Genomic DNA, 24511 nt, shown 5'->3' on the forward strand with positions numbered 1-24511 from the left:
AAAGTAGGAAAATATGTGTCCTGAATCATCTGCCACTTTGTGAAATTTGGGTTCCAAATAAGAACCACATGGATACATCGAGGAACTCTTTATTTTAGTTGATCTCACTCTTATCAGCAATAAATATGAATAACCGCACAAAAAACCTCAAAAAAGCGAAAAAAAAGGATAAAATCTCGTCGATTTGGGGTGGACTTCCACTAAAGTCGCTCCAGCCCTTTGGAGTGAAACTTATCCAAGGAAGTTTTTCCATTACATGGTACTACAGAGGCTACTCTCTCTCACCACGCATACCATGTATGTAACTGCAGCCGGTCAGGAACTTAGGAAAGTCACCTATTTTTTCACCTAAAATCATTGATATCACCAACAAGTCACCAGCAGGTCACTCATGTCGAAAATACCACAAATTCATTAAAAAACCCGATTGAAGTTAGGTAGTGCCAGAGGAATCTTCTGTCATCCCAAAATTTAGGAACAAACCTTGGACAACCTCACTCATCATGTCGAAAATAACACAAATCCATCGGAAAATCCGATGGAAGTTAAGAAGGGCCAGAGGAATCGTCTGTCATCCCAAATTTGAGAACCAACCTTGTGGAAGTTAACACTTATGATCCACACAATTTCCAACAAGAAGCACATCTCAACAACACACACCTGTCACCACATGACCATCCATATCATGCATGAAAATATACAACACACACCCACACACACCCATATACAAACTGGCGTTTTTATGGAGACTTTGTGAAGCTTTAGCTCCCAAGATATGGATTTTTTCACACTTTTGAAAATTCTTATTTTTGGGCCATTTATTAGCCTATAACCAAAATTGCAGGAAAATCTATAGAAACGATAAGGAACCACTGGATCCACTTGCTGGATCTACTTTACCATGGGAACTGACTAACGTATGTGATTTCAGTTTTTTGAAAAAACGAAATTTTGCTAATTTTCATACAAAATTTTGAAATTCAATATCTCAGCCAAATCTGAACCTACAGTAACGTGTGATAGCTCGTTGAACTCGTATGGATTCCTAGATTCCAAATATTAATATATAATATAAAATTTGGGGGTCGTTGGAGTTAAGGGGAAGAAGTCAAAAAGTTGCTGTAAATGTGTTCCGCCGTCACCAAACGTTTTTTAAAAAAAAACATTTTTGGTAGTGGACTTGCATCACGCCCGCTTTCTAACGTGCGGGCATGATATCACAAAATCACTCAGCATTTTTCAAAAATTCAAAAAATTTCCCGCCATTTCACTGTAAGAGCGGACCGATTGAAAGCGAGACAAAATCCGCTACGAACTGACGGCACTCGGCTTGATTGACAGCACTGACAATGTGGTTTAAGAACGCCAAAAGTGTTGGTAAACAAAACATCAAATTCAAATCAGCGCAACGACTATACAGCAGTGAGTGCAGAATCTCTTCTTTTGCTCAAAATTCCTGCGAATTAAAATGTCATCGAAGTGGATCAGTTTATCCTGCTCTCCTATCCAGTTGAGCACAACATTAACTGGCGGTCAAAGTTTTCGGTGATTTTTTGTCGTTGAAATTTGGTTGCATTGCGGAGTGTTGATGTCAAACCGACCATTTTATAGGTGGAAACGATACAACACTGACGGTGACACTGAATCCAAGTCATTCATTGGTGTGATGGCAAACTGTCTGTGGCTGCTGAAGGAAACCGACACAACAGTTCAGTTCAAAGTCTTGGGCGAATTGCCCTATCCGACCGGCAATAAGTTCAGCATCGTGCGCATGAAAGTTCCTCCACCGAAACCGACCAAGACCAAGCGGAACGAAGGGCTACTCTACGCCGACGAATACTACAAGAGTCTGTTGCGATCGTACTTTCGACTGGACGTTGACCTAGAGAAACACTATGAGCAATGGAGTGCGGCACACAGTCACTTCCGCGACGAAGCAGCACGTTTCTATGCCATTCGAATGCTGGACCAGGAACCGGTCGAGAATTTATTTTCGTTCATTTGCAGCCAGAACAATCACATCACCAGAATATCGTCGCTGGTGGAGAAGTTGTGCTCGATGTACGGACCGGAGATTTGCCAGTTTGAAGGTGTGACGTACCACTCGTTTCCCGATGCACAGAGATTGTCGAGCCCAGAGGTGAGACATCAGTCGACGCTACTGAATGTGTCTATTCTAACGATGCCTTTCTATCGGTTACAGGTGGAGGGACAACTTCGATCCGCGTCGTTCGGTTATCGAGCAAAGTTCATACAGAAATCGGCCGCCGAGGTTGTGGCAAATGGTAATTTGGAATGGTTCCACCAGCTACAGGAACTCGACTACAAAGCAGCTCATCAAGAACTGACGAAACTAACAGGAATCGGACCCAAGGTACGGACGCGACTGGTTCAAATTTTTCCTTTCCATTTCCGTTGTTCAAATGAACACTCCGTCTCATAGGTTGCCGACTGCATTTGCCTGATGTCGTTGAATCATCTGGAAGCGATTCCTGTCGACACTCATGTCTATCAAATTGCCAAATTGCATTACCTTCCCGGATTGAAGGCTGCGAAAAGTGTCACGGCCAAAGTGTACAACGAAATCGGCGACAAATTTCGCGAAGTGTATGGAGACCTAGCAGGATGGGCACAGACGGTAAGATTTGACGGTTTTGAATTTAATGCCCGGTCTTGTTGTCAACGATGGGTGGATTTTAGGTACTCTTCTGTTCGGACTTGGCGAAATTTAAGGAAAACGCAGACGATGGTGTGGCTAAGAAGCGACGTAAGAAGTCGTAGGGCTGGCTGCTTGTTTGGATTGTTAGGCGTAAAAATGTTCCGTGTCTTTGTGTTTGAGCAATAAATCGATTTACCGTTTACGTTTCGTGTGAGAAATTATTTGACCCACACTCTGGTCATGAATGGACCTGTGAGAAATCTAGGATTTCTTTCGGACACAGCTACACTTTTATTCGACTGGTGTTTCTTGACGAATGAGCAAGATCTCTGAACACTTAACAAGGAGTTCTCTACATATTTAAGCCACCTTAGCTTCGTTTAATTCATTTGAACGAGTTTCACCGAAGCTAGTTGCTAAATAAGTGTAGTCTGGACCACCGGCTTGACGATACTTCCAAACCACGCCTCAAAGTATGCAAAATACTCTCAGAGGAAAGTTAGGCGCATCATTGATATATCTCGCCTAAATGTAGGTTAGACAATGCACACAAAATCATCGTATTTGTGTTGCGTCATACGAGTCATTCAGTGTGTGCATAGTTGCAGCCACCAAACACACTACCCAAATTATAAAGCTTCAATGAATTTGTGAGTTCGTCTGACATGACAATCGAACGCAGATCATTTTAGTGGAATGCTAGTACGTAAAGCTACTGAGCCAACCCGTTTTCGCAATGGCGTGTAATGAATTCCTTTCGCAGCATTCGAAGTAATTTACTATTGTGCTGATTTGGCTAGCTAAGAAATCGCAATTTAAATGAAAGTTTGACCGGAACGACAAGTTTTCAAAGTCCCAATCATAGAGGTAGACTACCAATCGAAGTAAATCTGAACGGTTTCGGTTGGGAACTTCATATTTTCGGGCCATACGTCAAAGACTGTCTCGTCGACAACATCCAATCCAAGGCTGTAAACTTTGGGGAGGTCACGCAGATACCCCAAAGTTTATAGCCTTGATCCAATCAACAAATAATGCCGAAACCGTTGAAGCAGCCAGTTTTACCGAACGTGAACGAGAACAAGGCGGCGATTATCTCATTGGAATTTGTGGACGATAGCTGAATGTTTATGGAGCTGGGGCTATAAAGTTCATCGACAGACAATGAAGCGTTCAAAAGGCTAATGCTCAAAACAAACGAGGCATTGAAAACGTGTTTTGGTCCTAGTTTTCATGACGAAATTTTCGAAACTGTCAAATGAATTTAGAAATTTCTCTATCGAAAATTGCGATTGCTGCATCTGTCAATGAAAACTATGACCAAAACACGTTTTCAATGCCTCGTTTGTTTTCAGCATAATGCTCAAAACAAACGAGGCATTGAAAACGTGTTTTGGTCCTAGTTTTCATGACGAAATTTTCGAAACTGTCAAATGAAGTTAGAACTTTTTCTATTCAAAATCTCGATTGCTGCATCTGTCAATGAAAACTAGGACCAAAACACGTTTTCAATGCCTCGTCATTCAAAACGTGTTTTGGTCCTTGTTTTCATGACGAAATTGTCGCAACTGTCAAATTAAGTTAGAAATTTCTCTATCGAAAATTGCGATTGCTGCATCTGTCAATGAAAACTAGGACCAAAACACGTTTTCAATGCCTCGTTTGTTTTGAGCATAATGCTGAAAACAAACGAGACATTAAAAATGTTTTCCCCTGATTCTCCTGAATCAGGCCAGTTTCCATGGTTCTGGATAAATAGAGTAGGGTAATTTTTGTTAAGAATAGAAGCCACTCCATGGGTGGAATTTGTGTCATATACAGGTACAAATTTAGGATTAATTTTAAGACATTAAAAACGTGTTTTGGTCCTAGTTTTCATTGACAAATCAATTTTCAAAGCAATTTTCGATAGAGAAATTTCTAACTTAATTTGACAGTTGCGACAATTTCGTCATGAAAACAAGGACCAAAACACGTTTTGAATGACGAGGCATTGAAAACGTGTTTTGGTCCTAGTTTTCATTGACAGATGCAGCAATCGAGATTTTGAATAGAAAAAGTTCTAACTTCATTTGACAGTTTCGAAAATTTCGTCATGAAAAATAGGACCAAAACACGTTTTGAATGCCTCGTTTGTTTTGAGCATAACGAATTTCTTTTTGTAAAATTTTCTTTCACAAATTTTTTGGCTCAATTTTTGGTTGATAAAACTTTTGCGTACGACGCACAACACGTCACCCAAAGCAATATCAGTTATTTTGTAAGTAAGATAAAGGACTTTCGTCTTTATCTTACGTCTTATCTTGCTTCCTCGCCATCTGAAGGATTTGACTTCGTTCACTTGCGGAGAGTCAGCCAAAAAGTTATTGAAAGCTTCTCTTTTAGATTTTTTATGGAGCTTTTGACAAGAAAAAGGTAGACGCTAGACCAATCGCTGTAGGTATTACTTGGAGACGTGTAGCAGGCAAAATAGTTTGCTATCGCGTCAGGGATGAGTTAGCGAAAGTTTTAGCTCCAATCCAGATAGGCTGTGGTGTGAAACGGGGCGCTGAAGCTCTTATCTATGCGGTTAGGTGTTTCGCTACGGCAGAACACGAAAGAGCTATGCTTATAATCAAGTTTCATTTTAAAAATGCTTTCAATATGTTATTTAGGAAATTTTTTTTTTGTCTGAAGTTGAAGAGATCTGTCCAGAGATGTCTCCAATCATAAGACAAGCTTATAGTCGTTATTCAAATTCGATCTACGACGAAGAGATATTTCTGTCAAAGAGATGCGTACAGCAAGGCGATCCTCTAGGTCCACCTGCTATGTTTTGCGTTTCAAAAGTTCATTTTTCGCAGCTGGTTGCAGAAAACGTTGTATGCAACCAGTTGGGAAAAGTAGTAGTAGTAGCATAAATTACGATTTCACCACTAGTGGTGAAAAGTAAAACATTGAAAAACATAGAAAAAAAAGACCCTTCGATCGCCTCCCAAATCACGCATGAAAAAATTCAGTTTTGGCAGCGCCTAAAAATTTACCGTGCGTCGAAAATGACAGATGACAGATGGGGTAAATAATTTAACAAGATTTTTCATTTTTAGTTTTTCTTCTTATATTTTGTTGTTGTTTTTTACATTATGCAATTATAATATTTTTGTTTTTAATAACTTTCAAATCATACCATACACACAATGTTTTGTTTGTTTGTTTGTCATTTCTTAGCAATTAAATTTTTTAATAGAATTATATATAATTTTTACAATAATAGAGTTGTGTATAATAAGTAATTTATAATTAAATGTTTTCTTTCTTTTTTACTTTTATGTTTTTAGTGTTTTTCTTCTTCTTCTTCTTCTTTTTCATTTAATTTTTTTGTGGTTTTGGTTGTTTTTTTTAATAATTTATTTTTGTGTCTCATAACTTTTGTTTCCTTTTGCTCCAAGCAGGGAAAAAATGGAAAAAGAAATGAAAAAAAAAAAAATCTTGAAAAAAAAAACGGAAAGGAATTCGCAGCAAAGAAATAAGTAACGTGCTTCCTTATGTCGCGTCGCGTCGCTCGCTTTTATGTAATGAAAACTGATTTGATCGCTTTGTAAGAAAGAAAAATGGCCGGTAGTTGAAAGAAAACGCACCAAAAACCAAAACGGTTCAAACGTGCAGAAAAACCAATTGCTGGCTCAAAAATGAATTCACAGCGGAAGTGCGCCTAAAATTCGAATTCTGGATGAATCAGTGGATGAACAAATGAATTGAGAAATAAATGTCAATAAGGAAACACAGAGTGGACGCTGCGTTTGTTTCAACGCTACGTTTGTTTATGCTTGATTTCCTCTTACGCCGTTTACGCTCCGTTTTGCTAAGCCACACCTCTTTTTTATTGTTTAAAGAGTAAACGGAGTGTAAACGGCGTAAGAGGAAATCAAGCATTACCTCTTGTTCTGGAGAAAATGACGCGATACTTCTACAACCTAACATGGTTTACTATGTTTCTACAACTTCCGACAAGGGTCGAGACGACGGATAAAATTTAAACCAAAAAATTCGCTTGCAAATTTGAAAATCATCAGAAATCTTTTAAAAAATCTTTAGAAATCCAAGAAAATCCATCCAAAACGGTAAGAAAATCCAACAAAATCTTCTGTGGATTATCTTTTTCAAAATTCTTTGTTAATTATATTTACAAACATCCGGTCCTCGGTTGTGTCTATTGACCTCGACTCCGCCTCGAATCAACATTTCAACACAATTGAACGTTTCCACCATTTATCATTGTTATGTGAATGACGATATTATTCGTCCATCAACAATTATCGTCATCGTAGACTACGACCAATCATCTCTTAACGAAATTAAATCTCCAACACAAAATTTAACGAAATGCAATGCGACTAAATATTGGATGGATTGTCGACAAAAAAAACTCCAAAAAATTTCACAATAATTGCTAGAGATGAAGACTGATGCGGCATTACAATCGAAATTACGACAAGCACACTCGAAAGAAACTATGAAAGAATGAATAGCCAAGGCACTACAAGGGAGGACTATTTTGTTTTTGTTTCTCGTAAGATTCTCTTTTATTTTGGAATTTTATTTAAGTTTTAGTTTGTCAGAGTTTTTCTTTATAACTAGAACAAAAAGAAAGAAAGGAAAACAAGAAAAATGATTTTTTTTTAACCAAAACGGAACATGAGAAAGTAAAAAATAAAAATAAAAATTTAAAACTAAAAATTACACTTAAGGTCAACCGATTCTATATCGACATTTGCTTCGTCTGTTTTACCAGCTAGTATAGACACATACAGAAACAATGCACGGGATAAACAGATGAGTGTGGACGTGACACAAACCCGAAGGTTTTTGACCTTTTCCGTCAAAAGTAATGCCTCTGTCACATCAAAGTGCACGTGTTTTCATTTTAACATCTCTCTCTCTCTCCCTCTCTCCTATACTTTTTATGGATCTCTCTCATTTTGCATAATAATAGATTATCTTTACTTTCTGAGTAGAATGAACAAATGCAAGGAATTTGTGTTTTGAGTACAAAATGTCACCGACCCGCAAGAAGGAAAATATTTTGCTTTCAGAGCAAAAGGAATTGATGGAAGGAACTTGTGTTTTTAGTACATAATGTCATCGATCCGAAGGAAGAAAAACATTTTGCTGTCTGAGTAGAAGGAATGGATGGAAGGAATTTGTGCTTTGAATACAAAATGTCGTCGATGTGTGGGAATTGAAACATTTTACTAGGAATAGATGGAAGGAATCTGTGTTTCTAGTGCAAAATGCAAACGACTCGTTGGAAGGGAAACATTTTGCATGCTAAGTAGAAGGAATAGATGAAAGGAATTTGGGTTTTGAGTACAAAATGTCAACGACCTGTGGGAATTGAAACATTTTGGTTTTTGAGCAGAATAGATTGAAGGAACTTGTATTTTGAGTACAAAATGTCACCGACCCGTAGGAAGGAAAACGTGTTGCTTTCGGAGCAAAAGGAATTGATGGAAGGAACTTGTGTTTTGAATACAAAATGTCAACGACCTGTAGGAAGGAAAACAATTTGGTTTCTGAACAGAATGGATGGAAGGAATTTCTGTTTTGAGTACAAAATGCCAATGACTCGGAGGAAGGGAAACATTTTGCTTGCTGAGTGGAGGGAATGGATGGAAGGAATTTCTGTTTTGAGTACAAAATGCCAATGACTCGTAGGAAGTCAAAATGTCAACGACCAGTAGAATTTGAAATATTTTGCTTTTTGAGTAGAAGGAGGGAATGGAAGGAGCTTGTGTTTTGAGTGCAAAATGTCAAAAAGTCGTTCGTTTCAGCTAGGTCTTAATTTTTAAGCCCTCCTTTCAGCGAATATAAACAATGTGTTTTTGTATGACTGGACCAGGTGGTAAGTCAGTTGAAGTAAATTTCGATATTTAGTTGACCTGAACTGTATGAGTTTGAATATATTAAGCCATTTTCTGCCACAAAATTTTAATTTTGTAGTTTTTCCATTTCAAATAAATTAATTTTTCGTTTTTATAATTTTTTGTGTTTTAAATAAATAATTTGTTGGAATAATTAGTTAAATCATTTTGTTCAAAATGAATCAAAAATACGATTTTCGTCTCTATTTTGTTTCGTAGTTTACAAAAGTATAATACATCGTACAACACTTAGAGTGATAATTATAATTCAGGTTTTGAATGATGATCCCAAGTATCCATAAAATCGGAATCATCATTGAAAACGTACAAAAAAAATATTTCTTTCTTTTACTGATAATAAATTATGACAAGATAGATTTTCCGGGAAAAATATTTCTTCTCAGACAAGTAATATATTAAAATTAAAATTAAAAAAAGTTCATTGAAGTGCGTGTAACATTCAAAATTATTAAGAAACAAAGGAAATTATTTACAATTCAATTCAATAATTTAAAAACAAATTAAAAAAATTAACAAAATAGAAAAAAGCGCAAAAAACTAAAACCAAAAATGCATTTGACAGATACGAAATCTACTCATAAAAATATACACAAAAATGGAAGTGTGGTAAATGTCGACGCGCAATAACAAACCAAATTACCGAGCGGGAAAAACAACTTGACAAAATTGTGTCTCATCTGTGGTTCCACATATTTGCAAAAAAATTGGTACAATATGCTCTTTTGTTTCACTTATTGGAAATCGACAGGCAAATGAAATACCGCATTGTTCCACTACCGAACAACGCATAAAAACCTTAGAGAGGCGAATTTATGAGAGAGTTTCATACATTTTCTCTCACAAATTCACCTCTCCAAGGTTTTTTGCGTTGAACAGTAGAATCGGTAGAATTCAAAGGAGCTATGGTCAATTACTTTATCATTTTCCCCTATTTACCTCCGATTTTACCTACTTTACCGACCCAACTGATAATTTTATCTTTTTTTACGGACTTTTTGATATAATTTTTCCGGATTGAATTTCACAAAAATCCATTTGATGAAACAATCGATCAAATTGAAATTTTGCATTGCAAACTTAAGATGAGTCCAATTCGAATAATAGCCGGATATTACCGTGACGCGACTCTGAAGCGGGGATTAACAAAAAAAAAATCAAATTTGAAATCTCAATCCATTCAACGTGTTAATAGTTTCCGTTTATCGATTTAGGAAAAAATTTAACGAAATCGATAAACGAGACCCCAATCAATGTTTCAACTACAAATAATTAACAATTTAATTATTTTCAATAAAACTTCGATTCTACAACAATAAAATTGATAAATGCCAGTCATTGTAGCCCCCAATCATTCAGTGTCTGTGTCGAAATTATACCAACTGAATTAGTGCTCATTCAGTGTGTGTGTGTGTTCGAATGCTACCACCACCTTCGAATGTTTATTGAGTGTGGCAATAAATAGTGAGGATACTCTACCAAGAAAGTATTTGCCAATTCGTGGCATAACCGAGGGTGTGTTTTAGTACAAAGGACATAGTGTTTCCGTAAGTACATAGAAGAGTCGTATGCTAAGCACACACGATGCATTTAAAAAACTGTTTCCATTGCTGGAAAAATATCGTTCTTCGTGAACAATCTTCGTTCAACTAACCGAAATTTTTCTGTGCTCATTTGACAGTGTCATCAAATGTCAGATTGGTCTAAAAAACGCCACATTGATCGAAACAAGTTTGGTAAATAGTGAATCAAACCGGTAAAAAGTTTGTATGAAATTTACTGATGAAACAATTACAATTACAGATAAATGTGACAATTACCGGTAAATGGTACAATTACCGGTAAATGGTACAATTACCGGTAAATGGTACAATCATCGGTAAATGGTATAGTTACCGGTAAATTTTATACAAAATTTTTATCGGTTAGATTCACTATTTGTAAAGTCTCGTGTTTGTTGAGCATGCGCTTGAATAACTTTAATTTGAACGCAAAGCACTGAATATGGTTAGGGGATACAGCACAGGCACCGCAATAAAATATAGATTTTTGCTTTTATTTGTTATATTTATCTGCTCTTCTATATAACTTAAATAAATATGCGACGACGCTGAATGTGTGTATGCATTATGTGTGTGTGAGTGTACCGCCAGTCGCATATTTTTACTAATATTGTTATTGACACCAATTTTAATAAATTTTCATTTTTTTGTTCTCTTTTTCGATTTTCTTTTTCTTCTCTATGCAGTAAAATTTAGAAATATATAATTTGATTTACTTTTTGTTTCTTTTTGTCAGTTTTTTCTTTAATTTAATTTAATTTTATTTGTTGTTGCTGTTGGTTCTCTTTCTCTACCCATTGTAACCTATACATTATAATAATGATACTTTAGTGTTTTCCCTTAATTATTACAAGTTTATTACAAAGTAAATATGTTGCCATATTAAACCGATTCACATTTTTCTCCCGCTCTCTCTCGCTCTCTCTTTTGTTTTTTGTTTGGAAAATATGTTAACCGTTGCCCCATCATTACTTTTCTGTGTGTGATTAAAATAGTAACACATTTCGAAGGTACAATTCAATATTAGTTTAGTTCTCATTTTCACTTGTTTTCGCACTCTCGCAAAAACCAAAAACAAAAACCCCAACAACGCAGCTCTGAACTGAAGTATCGTACACTGATTCATTAAATCCATTTTCACTTTAGACCTCATTTTGTTAGAATTTTATTTTATTTCCACTTTTCAATTTCTCTCACTTAAAACTATTGCCCGTACCGTACATTATGAGTGATACAGCCAATCCGTCATTACGTCATTGCCCTTTTTACCATTCCATTTATTCACAGTATTCCACTTCCCTTTTTATTTTGATGTGCCCTCGATACCCGCGATACTGTTCCATTTTGATTAAAGTCCCCCCAATACCCCATTCAACCGTAGTTGCTTGTACACCATCGGCCCCAATTTCTTTTTAACTCGGATTTTTGATGAGCCGTTTCAGGCGGAATTCGTAGACACGTCGACAGAACAGGACCAGTTCCGAATTGGTGTTTATTGGCACCTTGTCCCCGCTGACGGCCATACAGGGTGCAATCGGTTTCGGCAGCACGATGTCCTCTTCGGTCGCTTTTAATGCTTTGCGGTAGCTGGAAATTATTTTTTATTTTTTTGAGTTTTGCGAATTGATCAGTTGCAGTGGTCTCAAGGGTCAAAAATTTATGGAATGAAGTTAATCGAAATTCGGAATTCGAATTTATTCTTCTCTCATTTTCACATTGTTCTCGAGGTCAGTTATGTTTAACTTAGGCAAAACCTATAGCGTTGTATGGTAGCACTGCACTCCGTTTTCTCACCGTTTTCAATGAAAATTGTTCTCTCTATTCGTCTCTTTTTCGATTCTTGTAGCGTAAACATTGAGGAAAGGGAATGAAGTGCTGTGCTTAAAGTCTTCACTTTCCATTTACTATCAAACAATGGAAGCTCGTCCCAATTTCCATTGTTAAGAAGTAAATGAAGAGGTAAGCGTCGTAAGTGCGACACAACCGGACACAACCAGATGAAACAATACAAACACTATGAGACTCGCACTCTGACTTTCTAATAGATTTCTACACCAATCCACACAAGGTGTGCACGTATGTATACAGTGTTCAAAGAGCGTAAAAGAGAGAAAAATTAACTGGTTCCGTTGGGTGATACGTCAAAATTTGTATGTAAAAGTCCAGTTAACTAGGAAAAAACCAGTTAATTTAACTGAGCTCGATGGGTGAACACTCTTTTTGACATTCTCTTTGATTTTTGATTTTGATTTTTTTTTAACTGTAAACAATGAGGATGAGAGAGTCTACCATACAACGCATAAATACCTTAGAGAGGCGAATTTGTGAGAGAAGTCCTCTCACAAATTCGCCTCTCTTAGATTTTGATGTGTTGCACGGTTGGTGCATTGACAAATCATAATTTCCCATCCCACTCACCGGCAATACTCGTTGAATGTCAGCACATAGCATTTGTCCTCTATGCACGCCACACTATTGTGATCTTGGTGCTTGGATGCGAAAACTTCGTCCGGACAATCGGTGCTCTGTCGACCCTGTTCGGTATGCTCGGGCCGATAGTACCACAACAGTGACATCATCATTTCACCTGGAAATTTTCGGCGAATTTATCACACCCGAACGCAATGCATGCACACCATCAACGACTTACCGTCTTCGGGATTCTCCCACAGCGACGCCACCTTGGCCACATACGGCAGCTCGTTTTTCTTACTGCCAGCACGTAAGAGCACACAGTCACCGGGTTGGATAACATCGCCACTGTCATGTCTCATGGCGGGATATCGGGTGCGAATTACTTGGACGTCGTCACTCTGAAAATGAGCAAAAGATAAATTTATGGCAATGCCGATGGATGCACCGCTGAATGGTTGTGTGTGTACGTACATTTAAGAAAACTTTCCCTTTGAATGGTTCACCTTCCCAATGCCAACCGTTGCTCCATCGTGGAGCCGCCGTTGATTTGCGAGGTATTTCAATATCTTCGATTTCCTGCAGCTGTCGCACTCGATGCTTCTTTTTATTGCTGAATTTAGCGCCACGAGATTTCGTTTTCTTCGCAGTGGTTGTACGCTGCACTTTACCGTAATTGTTGTCCAGCACAATGTTGTTGTTATTGTTGATGCTGTAGTCGTCCAGCAACGTTTCATCGGTGACACGGGACGACTTCGTCGATTTCTTAGCGCCTTTGCCACTTTTCTCCTCATTCACTTTACTCTTCGGCGGTTGCTTTGGCTCGACGACATTTTTGGTGGCGGACTTTGATCGATCCCTCATTTTGACGTTGGACTCGATACTTTCGACGATTTGAGGCTTTTTCGTTTCGGATTTGGAGCGCAGTTCAGCGCCCTTCTTTAGTTTGTTGCTTGATTTTGATTTGGCTAAGATTTCTTGATCGGAAAAGTAGCCCTTGGCCACACCGTCAATGGTCAGTTCCAGACTCGACATAAATAATCTCTTTTCCTCAGTCTTTTCATCAGTACATTCTTCGGCAACGATCTTTGATTTCGATTTCACCTCCTCGTTCGTTTGCGTCCCGTTGGTATCGTTATCGACGACCTTGGCCTGGAGCGGTACCACCTTCTTGGTAACATGTTTCTTGATGATTCTTCGCTTCACTTTGCGATTTGTGATGAAAACCTTTTTGTGCTTGCCATTGATGATGATCTTCCGATGGCGGTATCTTGGGGCCGATCGACCACGAATCAAACGATACCTGGACCGTCCACGCGGTACATGTTTCTCTGCTACGTCAGAGTTGCATAAGTACGGTTTCGGTTCGGATTGTTTAATAAGGCTTTTGTAGCTGTTCGGGGGTGATTTCTTGCATGGATCTTTGTGTAGTTCGAGAATCTTTCTCTTCTTCATTGTACTGGATGGTAGCGTCTCCTCTTCCATTGAATCGTCCAACGTTATAATCTCGGAATCGGTCGATTTACGTTTGCTACTGATTTCAATATCGTCTGTCGACGATGTCGATTCATCACAATTTAAAGCTGATGTACGATCCTCTACAACGACGCTCTTGGTTGGAGTTTCAAATTTTGAACCGTCCAATATGACAACGTCGTCCTCGCATTCAATTTTAACATTTTCCTGTTTGATCAACGGCGGATCCATTTTCACTTCCATAATTATGTCCGTGTGTTCGGCCATCAACCGTGGATTGATTTCATTGTCCACATGCAGATTGAGTGCTTGTCTCTGCTGTGGCACCATCATCATCATTTCTCTAGCCATGGATTTGCCTACACGCGCCTTCCGCACAACGTTTGGATTATCAGCCGGCTGTGTGGCACTTGCTTGGATCGGAGGTAATGGTAAGCCCGTCGATCCTCGTGCCGGACTGATGGACATTTCGGGCTCCAACACTTTTGTATTCAGCGCAAAATTGGGCGGTGCATGACCGATTTTCTCGTACGCTTTATCGCGAACGGGTGACTTTGTGATCTCGCTGACAGGCATCGCATGATGGTAGAGATGAGCATCCGTTTCGGGTTTTACCATCACAATCGGTGATTGTGGTGACAGATCTTCCGTTTTGCAATTGATCTTCTGGCTGGCTGATGTTGTGTTTGACGATAGTGTTACTGAGGTAGCGATGTCAATGGGTGCAACTAAATGATTTGATTGAACTGGGCCTTTACCGGTCTTGCTACCAATAAGAGGCCCAGTATGGACGTTTTTTGGACACGATTGCATCGGACAGGGGCAACTGTTTTGGTAGGGTGATGAATCTGTGGAAGGAGACAATTGGTTGGCGTCATTTTTCAAACATCAAATTCAAATTTTGTACGATCATCAAGTCAAATGAAATGAAATTGTAAACCAAAAATGGAAAAATGAATGAACACGTAACGTCACACGCAAATCATAAAGTGCATGTCACTACTACGAGTATGCAATGCAATCTATTTCAGGCTGTGGTCATGACAATTTAATCTACCGAAATTTTCAACGAATCAGGGGAGTAATCAGTTAAGATCAATAATGAAAAAGCAATCATGTCGTTTCTGCTTCTGTTATCAACAACGACTTCAGAAATAAATGTCAATCTAAAGAACTTGAATTTCAAGAACTTCGAGGATATCAAGAACTTCGTGAATTTCAAGAACTTCGAAGATATCAAGAACTTCGAGGATATCAAGAACTTCGTGAATTTCAAGAACTTCGAGGATATCAAGAACTTTGAGAATTTAAACAACTTCGAGAATTTCGAGAACTTCGAGGATGTCAAGAACTTCGATAATTTGAAAAACTTCGAGAATATCAGGAACTTCAAGAATTTCAAGAACTTCGAGGATATCAAGAACTTCGAGAATTTAAACAACTTCGAGAATTTCGAGAACTTCGAGAATTTGAAAAACTTCGAGAATATCAAGAACTTCGAGAATTTCATGAACTTCGAGGATATCAAGAACTTCGAGAATTCTAAGAACTTCGAGAATTCTAAGAACTTCGAGGATGTCAAGAACTTCAAGAATTTGAAAAACTTCGAGAATATCAAGAACTTCGAGAACTTCTAGAACTTTGAGGATATCAAGAACTTCGAGGATATCAAGAACTTCGAGAATATCAAGAACTTCGAGAATTCTAAGAACTTCGAGGATGTCAAGAACTTCAAGAATTTGAAAAACTTCGAAAATATCAAGAACTTCGAGAACTTCTAGAACTTCAAGGATATCAAGAACTTCTAGAATTTCAAGAACTTCGAAAATTTCAAGAACTTCGAGGATATCAAGAACTTCGAGAATTTCAAGAACTTCGAGGATGTCAAGAACTTCAAGAATTTCAAGAACTTCAAGGATATCAAGAACTTCGAGAATTTCAAGAACTTCGAGAATTTCACTAACTTCGTGAATTTCAAGAACTTCGAGGATATCAAGAACTTCGAGAATTTCAAGAACCTCGAGGATATCAAGAACTTCGAGAATTTAAACAACTTCGAGAATTTCGAGAACTTCGAGGATGTCAAGAACTTCAAGAATTTGAAAAACTTCGAGAATATCAAGAACTTCGAGAACTTCTAGAACTTTGAGGATATCAAGAACTTCGAGGATATCAAGAACTTCGAGAATATCAAGAACTTCGAGAATTCCAAGAACTTCGAGGATGTCAAGAACTTCAAGAATTTCAAGAACTTCAAGGATATCAAGAACTTCGAGAATTTCACTAACTTCGTGAATTTCAAGAACTTCGAGGATATCAAGAACTTCGAGAATTTCAAGAACCTCGAGGATATCAAGAACTTCGAGAATTTAAACAACTTCGAGAATTTCGAGAACTTCGAGGATGTCAAGAACTTCGAGAATTTGAAAAACTTCGAGAATATCAAGAACTTCGAGAATATCAAGAACTTCGAGAATTCTAAGAACTTCGAGAATTCTAAGAACTTCGAGAATTCTAAGAACTTCGAGAATTCTAAGAACTTCGAGAATTCTAAGAACTTCAAGGATGTCAAGAACTTCAAGAATTTGAAAAACTTCGAGAATATCAAGAACTTCTAGAACTTCTAGAACTTTGAGGATATCAAGAACTTCGGGGATATCAAGAACTTCTAGAATATCAAGAACTTCGAGAATTCTTAGAACTTCGAGGATGTCAAGAACTTCAAGAATTTGAAAAACTTCGAAAATATCAAGAACTTCGATAACTTCTAGAACTTCAAGGATATCAAGAACTTCAAGAATTTCAAGAACTTCGAGAATTTCAAGAACTTCGAGGATATCAAGAACTTCGAGAATTCCAAGAACTTCGAGGATGTCAAGAACTTCAAGAATTTCAAGAACTTCGAGAATTTCAAGAACTTCAAGGATATCAAGAACTTCGAGAATTTCAAGAACTTCGAGAATTTCACTAACTTCGTGAATTTCAAGAACTTCGAGGATATCAAGAACTTCGAGAATTTCAATAACTTCGAGAATTTGAAAAACTTCGAGGATATCAAGGACTTCGAGTAAATCAAGAACTTCGAGAATTTCAAGAACTTCGAGAATTCGAAAACATTTGGGAATATCAAGAACTTCGAGAATTTCAAGAACTTCGAGAATTTCCAAGAATCAATTTCACGAAAATAGTCCTTAATATTAGGGCCATCCTTTAGCAGAAGTCGCTGAATTTGTAATAACGGCCAATGCACACACATGGAAACATCGAACAAACAACAAAACACACATTGGCATCCAGTCTGTTTTACGGAACCGCAATGCCAGCAAATACAAGAAATGAGTGAGAGAATGAACCATACTTTTGCTTACCGATAAACGGAGGTTGCATACTTCGATTGTAGCATCCTCCCGGTCCGGTGCCAGGACTGTAGCCCGAATAATACGTCGGATAGTGTTCAATGTGTTGTGGTCCAGTCGGTACGATTTGCTGATTACTTGGCGGCTGTTGTGACTGTGTCTGTGTCGGTGGCGGCGGTTCATACATTTCGTTCGGTGCCTGATAGTATGTACCAGACGGCGTTACATATCGGCGGTAGGAACTGGGATAAACTTTTGGTGGATAGTACGTTTGATATGGTGGTGAATAGCACATATCTTGCGGATGCTGACTGTATGGAGCGTAATAATTGGCCGGCGGATATGTTGGACAATGCATTTGATGAATTGGCCGTTGATATGGACCGTGTCCCGGTGGTGGATAATGGAATGTTTGTGGACGAGGAGTTCCACCTGGAGATGAAATGGATTCTGTGAATTCGTGTCGCAGAGTTTCTTCTTCCGCCTCTTACCTGTAATTAAAACCTCACGATCCGTACTTTCACTGCCCGGCGTTGACGGTGACTGTAGTTGTACGGTATCACCATCTAGGCCAGATGATCCTGATTTTGTGGAAACGGGCTGTGATTGCGGTACCAAATGTGAATTAATTAACGGGCCAGCTGGTTGATAATATCCTGTAACAAGAGAAAAGTGCAATTATAACTACTGTCACAAGTCAGACATGGAGATTCACAAAAAGTTTTGGTTTTTTTGCTTCTTTCTTCTCTTCAACACATAGTTTTCCCCCTTCAATAAATTCAAGTTGTTATTACGTCTTGTGAGCATTAAAATATTCTATTAAATCATTCGAAATGGCTAAACTGAAGAAGGTTGCGGGAAAGTGTAAAAAAAACTGACAATCCTCGAAAGAGCTGGGAAAGGTTCATCGAGGTTCGTTATGAAGTTAAATGGAAAGTTAGTCGTTTTTAGCGAATTTTGCAAGGTTCGGTGAGCGAACGACACTTGGCCCAACTTTCCATTCAATTTCCTAGCGAAACTTGGTGAATCTTTCGGAATTTTCGGAAAATTAAAAGAAATGTCAAAGGTGCACATGAAGGATTTCAAGCATAATTGCAAAAATCCCAGAGACCTGAAATCGAAAAAAATTTGTTTCTTTCAGGCTCAGTTCTAATCACATTCAGATAATCAGGTTTCAGGTCGACCTGACCTGTTCCGAGCCTTATAAAAATGATATCACGGCTTGACAGTCACGCATATTTTATAGAATTATCGTCAATGTTTACGAATGATTTTTCAGATATTTTTAACAGTTTCCCGCAGCTCCTGTATATATATCAAATACAGTGTCGCTGGCATAGCATATACGCTTACACATGCTATATAGCCAAACTTAATTTAAAAAAAATCGTCCAATGAATGGGAACAAACATTTATTTTCAATTATTCTATCCACAGTAGTGTGTAGCACAGAGACCCTTTAAGCGGTTTTTTTTTGTTGTTGTATAAATCTCTGTTCGTCTTCAAATATCGTTCACATGGGATGGTCGTCTTCAGAAGCACACACACGAGAAAAAAAAAGCAACACACAAAAAGGGGATGAGAAAAGGAAGGCTGAAATTATACATCCGATTGTTCCGTCTCTACACACCGTTTTATTAAGACTTATGCTAACCGTGTCGTTCAGCATAATATATGCGAGAGTCTCTCATCACCGTTCACGTTGCAGGTATAACATTTTATTTCAGTTCAATTTTCCATCGACAACTAGGTCATGAATGTTCTTACTATAAATACACATTGTGTGTGGTGTACGAGCAGAACAAAGTCCTTTTTATCTCGATTTAGTTTTGACGAACTATTGAAAATTTAAAAAAAAAAACAAATTTCCGTTGAAGGATCAACAGAAAATTAGTTCGATAAATTGGTTGTACACACACCATTCAATGAGATACATCAACAATACAATCCGATAATTCAATAAACGTTTGCCTCCTCTTTCACACGACCTTTTTTTATAAGTTTCTTTTCGAGACAAAACATTCAAATTCATCGTTAAGATCATCCCTCTCTTAATGATGAATTTGAATGTTTTGTCTCGAAAAGAAACTGAAAGTTCTAGATTTTCGATAAAATATTTTTATGGTTTACCCAATGCGAAAGTTGACCATTACGTGGCATTTTCCTCACTCCGGAAATGATCCATTACATAAAGGATATTTTCGGTTCACTTTACGTGAACTCCATTGCAATAATCTTGTTTCGCATGGGGCAGGGGCAATCAGAATACTTTGAATGCTGCTACGTGATTCCTTCATTCGGAAACACTTTGTGATCATCGCAAACTCACTACTGTGTCATATACAAACTCTACACAAGACAAGTACAGATAAAAGACGACATAAGCTTTGGTGCTATAGACTGTCATGACGGGGAAATGTTTCGAAGCTGGAAGGGAAAATCGATTTAAACAAAGAACTTGCTGTAGCTATCAAAACCTGTAGCTGTCAAAACACTTACACAAAAGAATTTCTCCTTCATTTGACACTTCTCACAAGTTCAAACTTGAACAAATGGCGGGAAGTGTCAAATAAAGGAGAAATTCTTTTGTCTAAGTGTTTTGACAGCTACAGCAAGTTTGACGTCTATAACTCTAAACAACTGCGAACGAAATGCTCCCCCACTATGTGCCAGTTATTATGCCACACAATATTTTAATTAATTGCGATCGATTGATTTAATTAAATTAAAATCGATTCGTACATACCGCTACATATACGAAATACATTCCACGTTTTTACAAGCATAAATTGCGCAACAACATTTCAATCTTTTTATTTACTTAATTGTTGTAAGTCATCAGCTGAATTTACAGATTTATTTAACTCGATGTACAAGCTCAATGAACATTAAAATGTAATATGAAACAAGCCGATTCGGGATGGCAGGCGAGACTCGTACGACAGCAACGAGAAAACGGAGTGAAAAACACACTTAGATGTCACATAGGATAGTACTACACAAATCGTGAAAAATGCATGAAAAATGCATGAAAAATTGACCTATGCAAAATATGACAGAAAATGTATGAGTTATCTGTCAAATATTTTGTGAAGCTCGGTTTACACCTAATGTTTACACTGTTCTTGTACACTTTGTTTAATTTAATAAATAAAGATTTTTCTCTATAACGTCAAAACGAATGAAGCAAAAGAATCAAACAGTTGGAGACAGAGAAATGTTAAGTTGGTACACATGTATCGGGTAGAAGGAACATGTGAATGACCTATGAAAGGAAATTTAATCAATTTCGTATAAAATTCTCTAGCATTCTCTTCCATAGGTGCCAGCTGTCATTCTCATGTTCCTTCTATCTCTTGCATACCTCCACGACGGAGGGAATATGTCGAATGACAGCTGGTTTTTTGAGAGAGAATTCAATACATTTTACGTCGTCATATTAGCCCCTCTCTGAAGTGCTGTGGAAACAAGTGTAAAATTTGGTGGAAGTACCGCAACTCATGGAAGAACGGCAAGCAAATCAGGATTTATCAATCTATGACGGCTGGCTTAAGGGTGACTTAGAGAAAGCCTTGGTGTCAAACTTCAGAATATTCACCTGGTCAGTCACTAGTAGAAACCAGTGAATGTGTTCACCATAGAAATGACAATAGATGGCATTGCCCCACGTTGCGATCATCGCAGCGACATCTGTTATCATTTCTCTGGACAACACATTCACTGGCTTCACTGTGACGCCACAAGATCCCGAGTACGTTGCACGGGTCGAACGATGTCTTTTCGCAAGTTTGCTCTTCACTTCACATAATATGATTAACTGCATTTTAAGCAGGCAATATCTGATTTAAATTATCTTTCTCTTCTGTTATTCTCCGCCTTATAATTGAACCAATTAAAAAGTTACAAAAAAAAACCATTTTCGCGCATACAACGTAATATGCCGGTGTGCTTCTCTTATAAAACATTTTGTGTGTTGTCGACGTTGTCAATCCGAGTCTTAAAAGACGGTTGAACATTTCGATTTGCTGGAAATTTTTCGCTTATTTTGTTTGCTTATTTGGTTCTTTTGTATGCGGAATTAATTGCTGATTGATTTATGCTTCAGCTCGCGGTCTTTGATTTGATTTGTTTAAATTTGTCAATTTTTTTTTAGATTTAAGCGAGTCACGTAGGAATTAGAGTCTAATTTTTCGAATAAATCGGTAAATATTGACGGAAAATATGTTTAACACAAAACCAATTCATACCCCGCCACACACAAACAGAGAGTCACAAAGTGAACTGGCTCTCAAATCACGTTATTTACGCCACCGTGTCCGTGATATACATGATTTTTATGATTGCTGTTTATGGTTAAATAACAATATGATTTACTATGGTTGACTGCTCCGTTTTGGCTTGGAGAGACACAAACGTTTATGTGTGGGAACCATTTCTGTTTCGAATGTGTAATATGCAACAATAGTTGATGATCAGCCATGCGTTTTCCTTTTCAAGTTCAACAAAGTGGTCACATTGTTATGGTGGATATGATGAGATTTAGGGTAGACGTGAAATTTCGAAATATATTTAAGAAAAACAGGCCGAAAACACACGAGCAGATTCGCTTTGATGGGATCGACAATTATGCGACGTTTTCCAATTTAATCAAATATCCACCACAAGCTAAACAGTGTAGAACGAATAATAACTGTCGATCCCATCAACGTAAAAGTGCTCGTGTGTTTTCGGCTTAAAGATGTGTTCACTTTTCTAGGCAACCTAGTCGTTGTGCTGTAATGGCGATCGCGTAGATGTAATTCAAAACACTTTGAAATTCTCGGGCGTTAGTCATTCAAGAGAATCTGGAAGGCTTCTTACAGTCTAGGAGTCGTAACTGTAAAAGGATTCGTAGCTTTGAAGAATTGGTTACCCACGATGAATTTCAACTACCACTGAGTCACAGCACTAGCTAAGATCCAAATCTAGTGAAAATTGCTGCTTTAGGTATTTACAGGGAGACATATCTACCGAACAACGCATAAAAACCTTAGGCGAATTTGTGAGAGCCTTTCAAAGGTTTTTATGTGTACGGTAGATTATGGGCATGCATACACTCAAATCGAGCTCTCGCACTCATTTTCAAGACCACCCTATACTGCCCGCGCATATTTTTCCACGCAGCCAACACTCTCATTGCAGTAAGTTCAACCACAGTTGATTTTCTTATGCACAACTTCATCAAAAATGCATAAAAATTAAACGAGAAAGCGAAGACATTTGTGAAGACATTTCGTGTGGAGTGCACTTTTTCATCGCAAGTATTTTGTGTTAAAAAACGTCTTCCAAAAATGACTTGACAGGTACAATCGCACCAGAATTATTTTCATGATGAACTTTGATAGTGGTATGTGCAGTGCACCTTTTCATTTATGGATTCAATGTTTTTGGTTCGTATACACAAAAGCATTCAACCAAATACAAACAGAGAAGTAGAAGATGTCAGTGCCATATTTCGTTTGGTGTAGCGCTAAACGAACAGTTTTTCTGAATATTTCGCACAAGTGAGTATGAGTATGCCAATCGATTAAACTCACAAAAAGATGCAAATCTAGCAGAATCTAGCCCTTATTTTTGACAAACAACGGAGATATCAAAGTTTGAATGCCAATTCCGCTACAAAAAATTTGAAATATCGGATTCGACCGCTCTTTTATGCAGCGCTTTGTATCATACCAATAACCGCTAGAGTGATGAAATGTGGCAATTATTTTCAATTTTATTCTAACAATCTGATTGAATGGAATATTTGGAACCAACTTCATTTGGAATAGCATGTACTATTCCGACTGAAGTTAGCTCCAATATCAACTTTCGATTTACCACTTTTGTCAGAATATTGAAGACAATGACATTGTCCACGTGAAGTTGGTTCCAATGTGAAACTTGCAAACTGACATTTAAACAATGGACTGACAACCCCGTGCAGCAACGGCAGCAACACAGCAAAAATTCGATTGAAATCGTACATGTGCTACAAGGAAATGAACTTGCGCTACACTCAAATTCAACCGAACCTTGGGCTTTTGCGCATTTGCATTACTTTCAGTGATATATGTTGGACGGGCTGTGGGTCTAATGCATAAATCCATACTTGTGTTTACTATCATATCACAGCCAAGCAAAACAACAAAAAATCACAAACGAAGGAGAGAAAAAACTTTGTGTTTTTTTGTGTCTTTCTTCATTTTGAACAGCGTTATATTCAGCAAGTAATGCTGATGTGTATAACAATAACAATATCATACCTCAACGTAACGTCTATTACGGATCGAGTTCAATGAGCTCACAAAATTATGTAATTAGCTTTCAGTTCTGTGTTGGCTGTGTATACAAAGGTAGAATAGAAGTCGACAAAAAAAAACAATTTTTTTCCCTCGAACGAAAAATAGCATAAATCCGGTAATAACAAACGTACACATTTTTCAATCTATTCTTCTCAGCACAATGACTTCTAAATTAATTTGATTTTTTTTTCTCTCTCTCAATTTGTTCGGTTTTTTTTAACTTCTTCTTCCTAATATCTGTGCGCCAAAAAAGCGTCGGTATATATCTAACCTGTTGACGGTCTATATAGCACGGTAAGTCATCGACATTTTCATATCTGAATAATTTATAGATTTTTAATAATTCGCTAAACTGAGAGACTGGACGTACCATTCTTCCTTAATATGAACACGATAGTCAGAAGTTTCGAAACAGACATCTGTTATCGACACTTACGAATAAAATAGGCGATGTGCACATGGTACCATCGTCTTATACAGCAAAACTTATCTTAAAACAAATGAAGTAAAAGATTATATGCTTGTAGACATATACTGTCACGTTACTATCTTGTACATAATGCACACACACTCGCTCACTGCGTTCGCTCGTTGGTGCATTATGTACACGATAGTAACGTTTGAGTTATATGTCCACAAGCATAATAGATTCGATATGATAATGATATGGTGAGCCATTTGTGAATGGTTTAATCGAATTTAAATCAATCGCGTCGTTTTGTGTTCCCATCACAGTGTTTCGATTAGCAGATTTGTTGATGTTTTTTATTGGTTTTGTGATAGACAAATTAAATATTTGTTG

At 37.6% G+C, this 24511-nt stretch overlaps 2 protein-coding genes and 1 long non-coding RNA gene across 3 annotated transcripts in view; 2 read left to right on the forward strand and 1 right to left on the reverse strand.

The window, feature by feature from the left end:
* The first annotated feature begins 1351 nt into the window (after window positions 1–1351).
* LOC119075901 (N-glycosylase/DNA lyase) lies at window positions 1352–2861 on the forward strand. The gene is made up of 5 exons (XM_037182477.1): window positions 1352–1545; window positions 1612–2140; window positions 2204–2374; window positions 2444–2638; window positions 2701–2861. The coding sequence occupies exons 1-5, from the start codon at window positions 1469–1471 to the stop codon at window positions 2779–2781; spliced, it is 1053 nt and encodes a 350-aa protein (XP_037038372.1). The 5' UTR covers window positions 1352–1468; the 3' UTR covers window positions 2782–2861.
* Window positions 2862–10246: 7385 nt separating this feature from the next.
* Window positions 10247–10417, forward strand: LOC119075937. The gene is made up of 2 exons (XR_005087507.1): window positions 10247–10313; window positions 10381–10417. It is a non-coding gene; the product is annotated as an uncharacterized LOC119075937 (long non-coding RNA).
* Window positions 10418–10867: 450 nt separating this feature from the next.
* The window catches only part of LOC119075865 (titin-like), a 170044-nt gene continuing 156400 nt past the window's right edge, over window positions 10868–24511 (reverse strand). The window contains exons 7-12 of the mRNA XM_037182423.1: window positions 17875–18039; window positions 17396–17815; window positions 13026–14875; window positions 12790–12952; window positions 12558–12726; window positions 10868–11726 (exon numbers count right to left, since the gene is read on the reverse strand). Coding sequence (XP_037038318.1) covers window positions 11552–11726; window positions 12558–12726; window positions 12790–12952; window positions 13026–14875; window positions 17396–17815; window positions 17875–18039 — 2942 coding nt within the window. The 3' untranslated portion in view covers window positions 10868–11551. The remainder of the gene's footprint in view (window positions 11727–12557; window positions 12727–12789; window positions 12953–13025; window positions 14876–17395; window positions 17816–17874; window positions 18040–24511) is intronic.

Source organism: Bradysia coprophila, unplaced genomic scaffold, assembly GCF_014529535.1.
Source record: "Bradysia coprophila strain Holo2 unplaced genomic scaffold, BU_Bcop_v1 contig_232, whole genome shotgun sequence".
Lineage (NCBI taxonomy): Eukaryota > Metazoa > Arthropoda > Insecta > Diptera > Sciaridae > Bradysia > Bradysia coprophila.

Excerpts from the sequence above, each read along its gene's own strand:
- LOC119075901 (XM_037182477.1), top strand. The coding sequence starts at position 1,469 with ATGTCATCGAAGTGGATCAGTTTATCCTGCTCTCCTATCCAGTTGAGC. Across the intron at positions 1,546-1,611 it reads ACTGGCGGTCAAAGTTTTCG|GTGGAAACGATACAACACTG; the intron begins GTGATTTTTTGT and ends ACCATTTTATAG. Across the intron at positions 2,639-2,700 it reads TAGCAGGATGGGCACAGACG|GTACTCTTCTGTTCGGACTT; the intron begins GTAAGATTTGAC and ends GGTGGATTTTAG.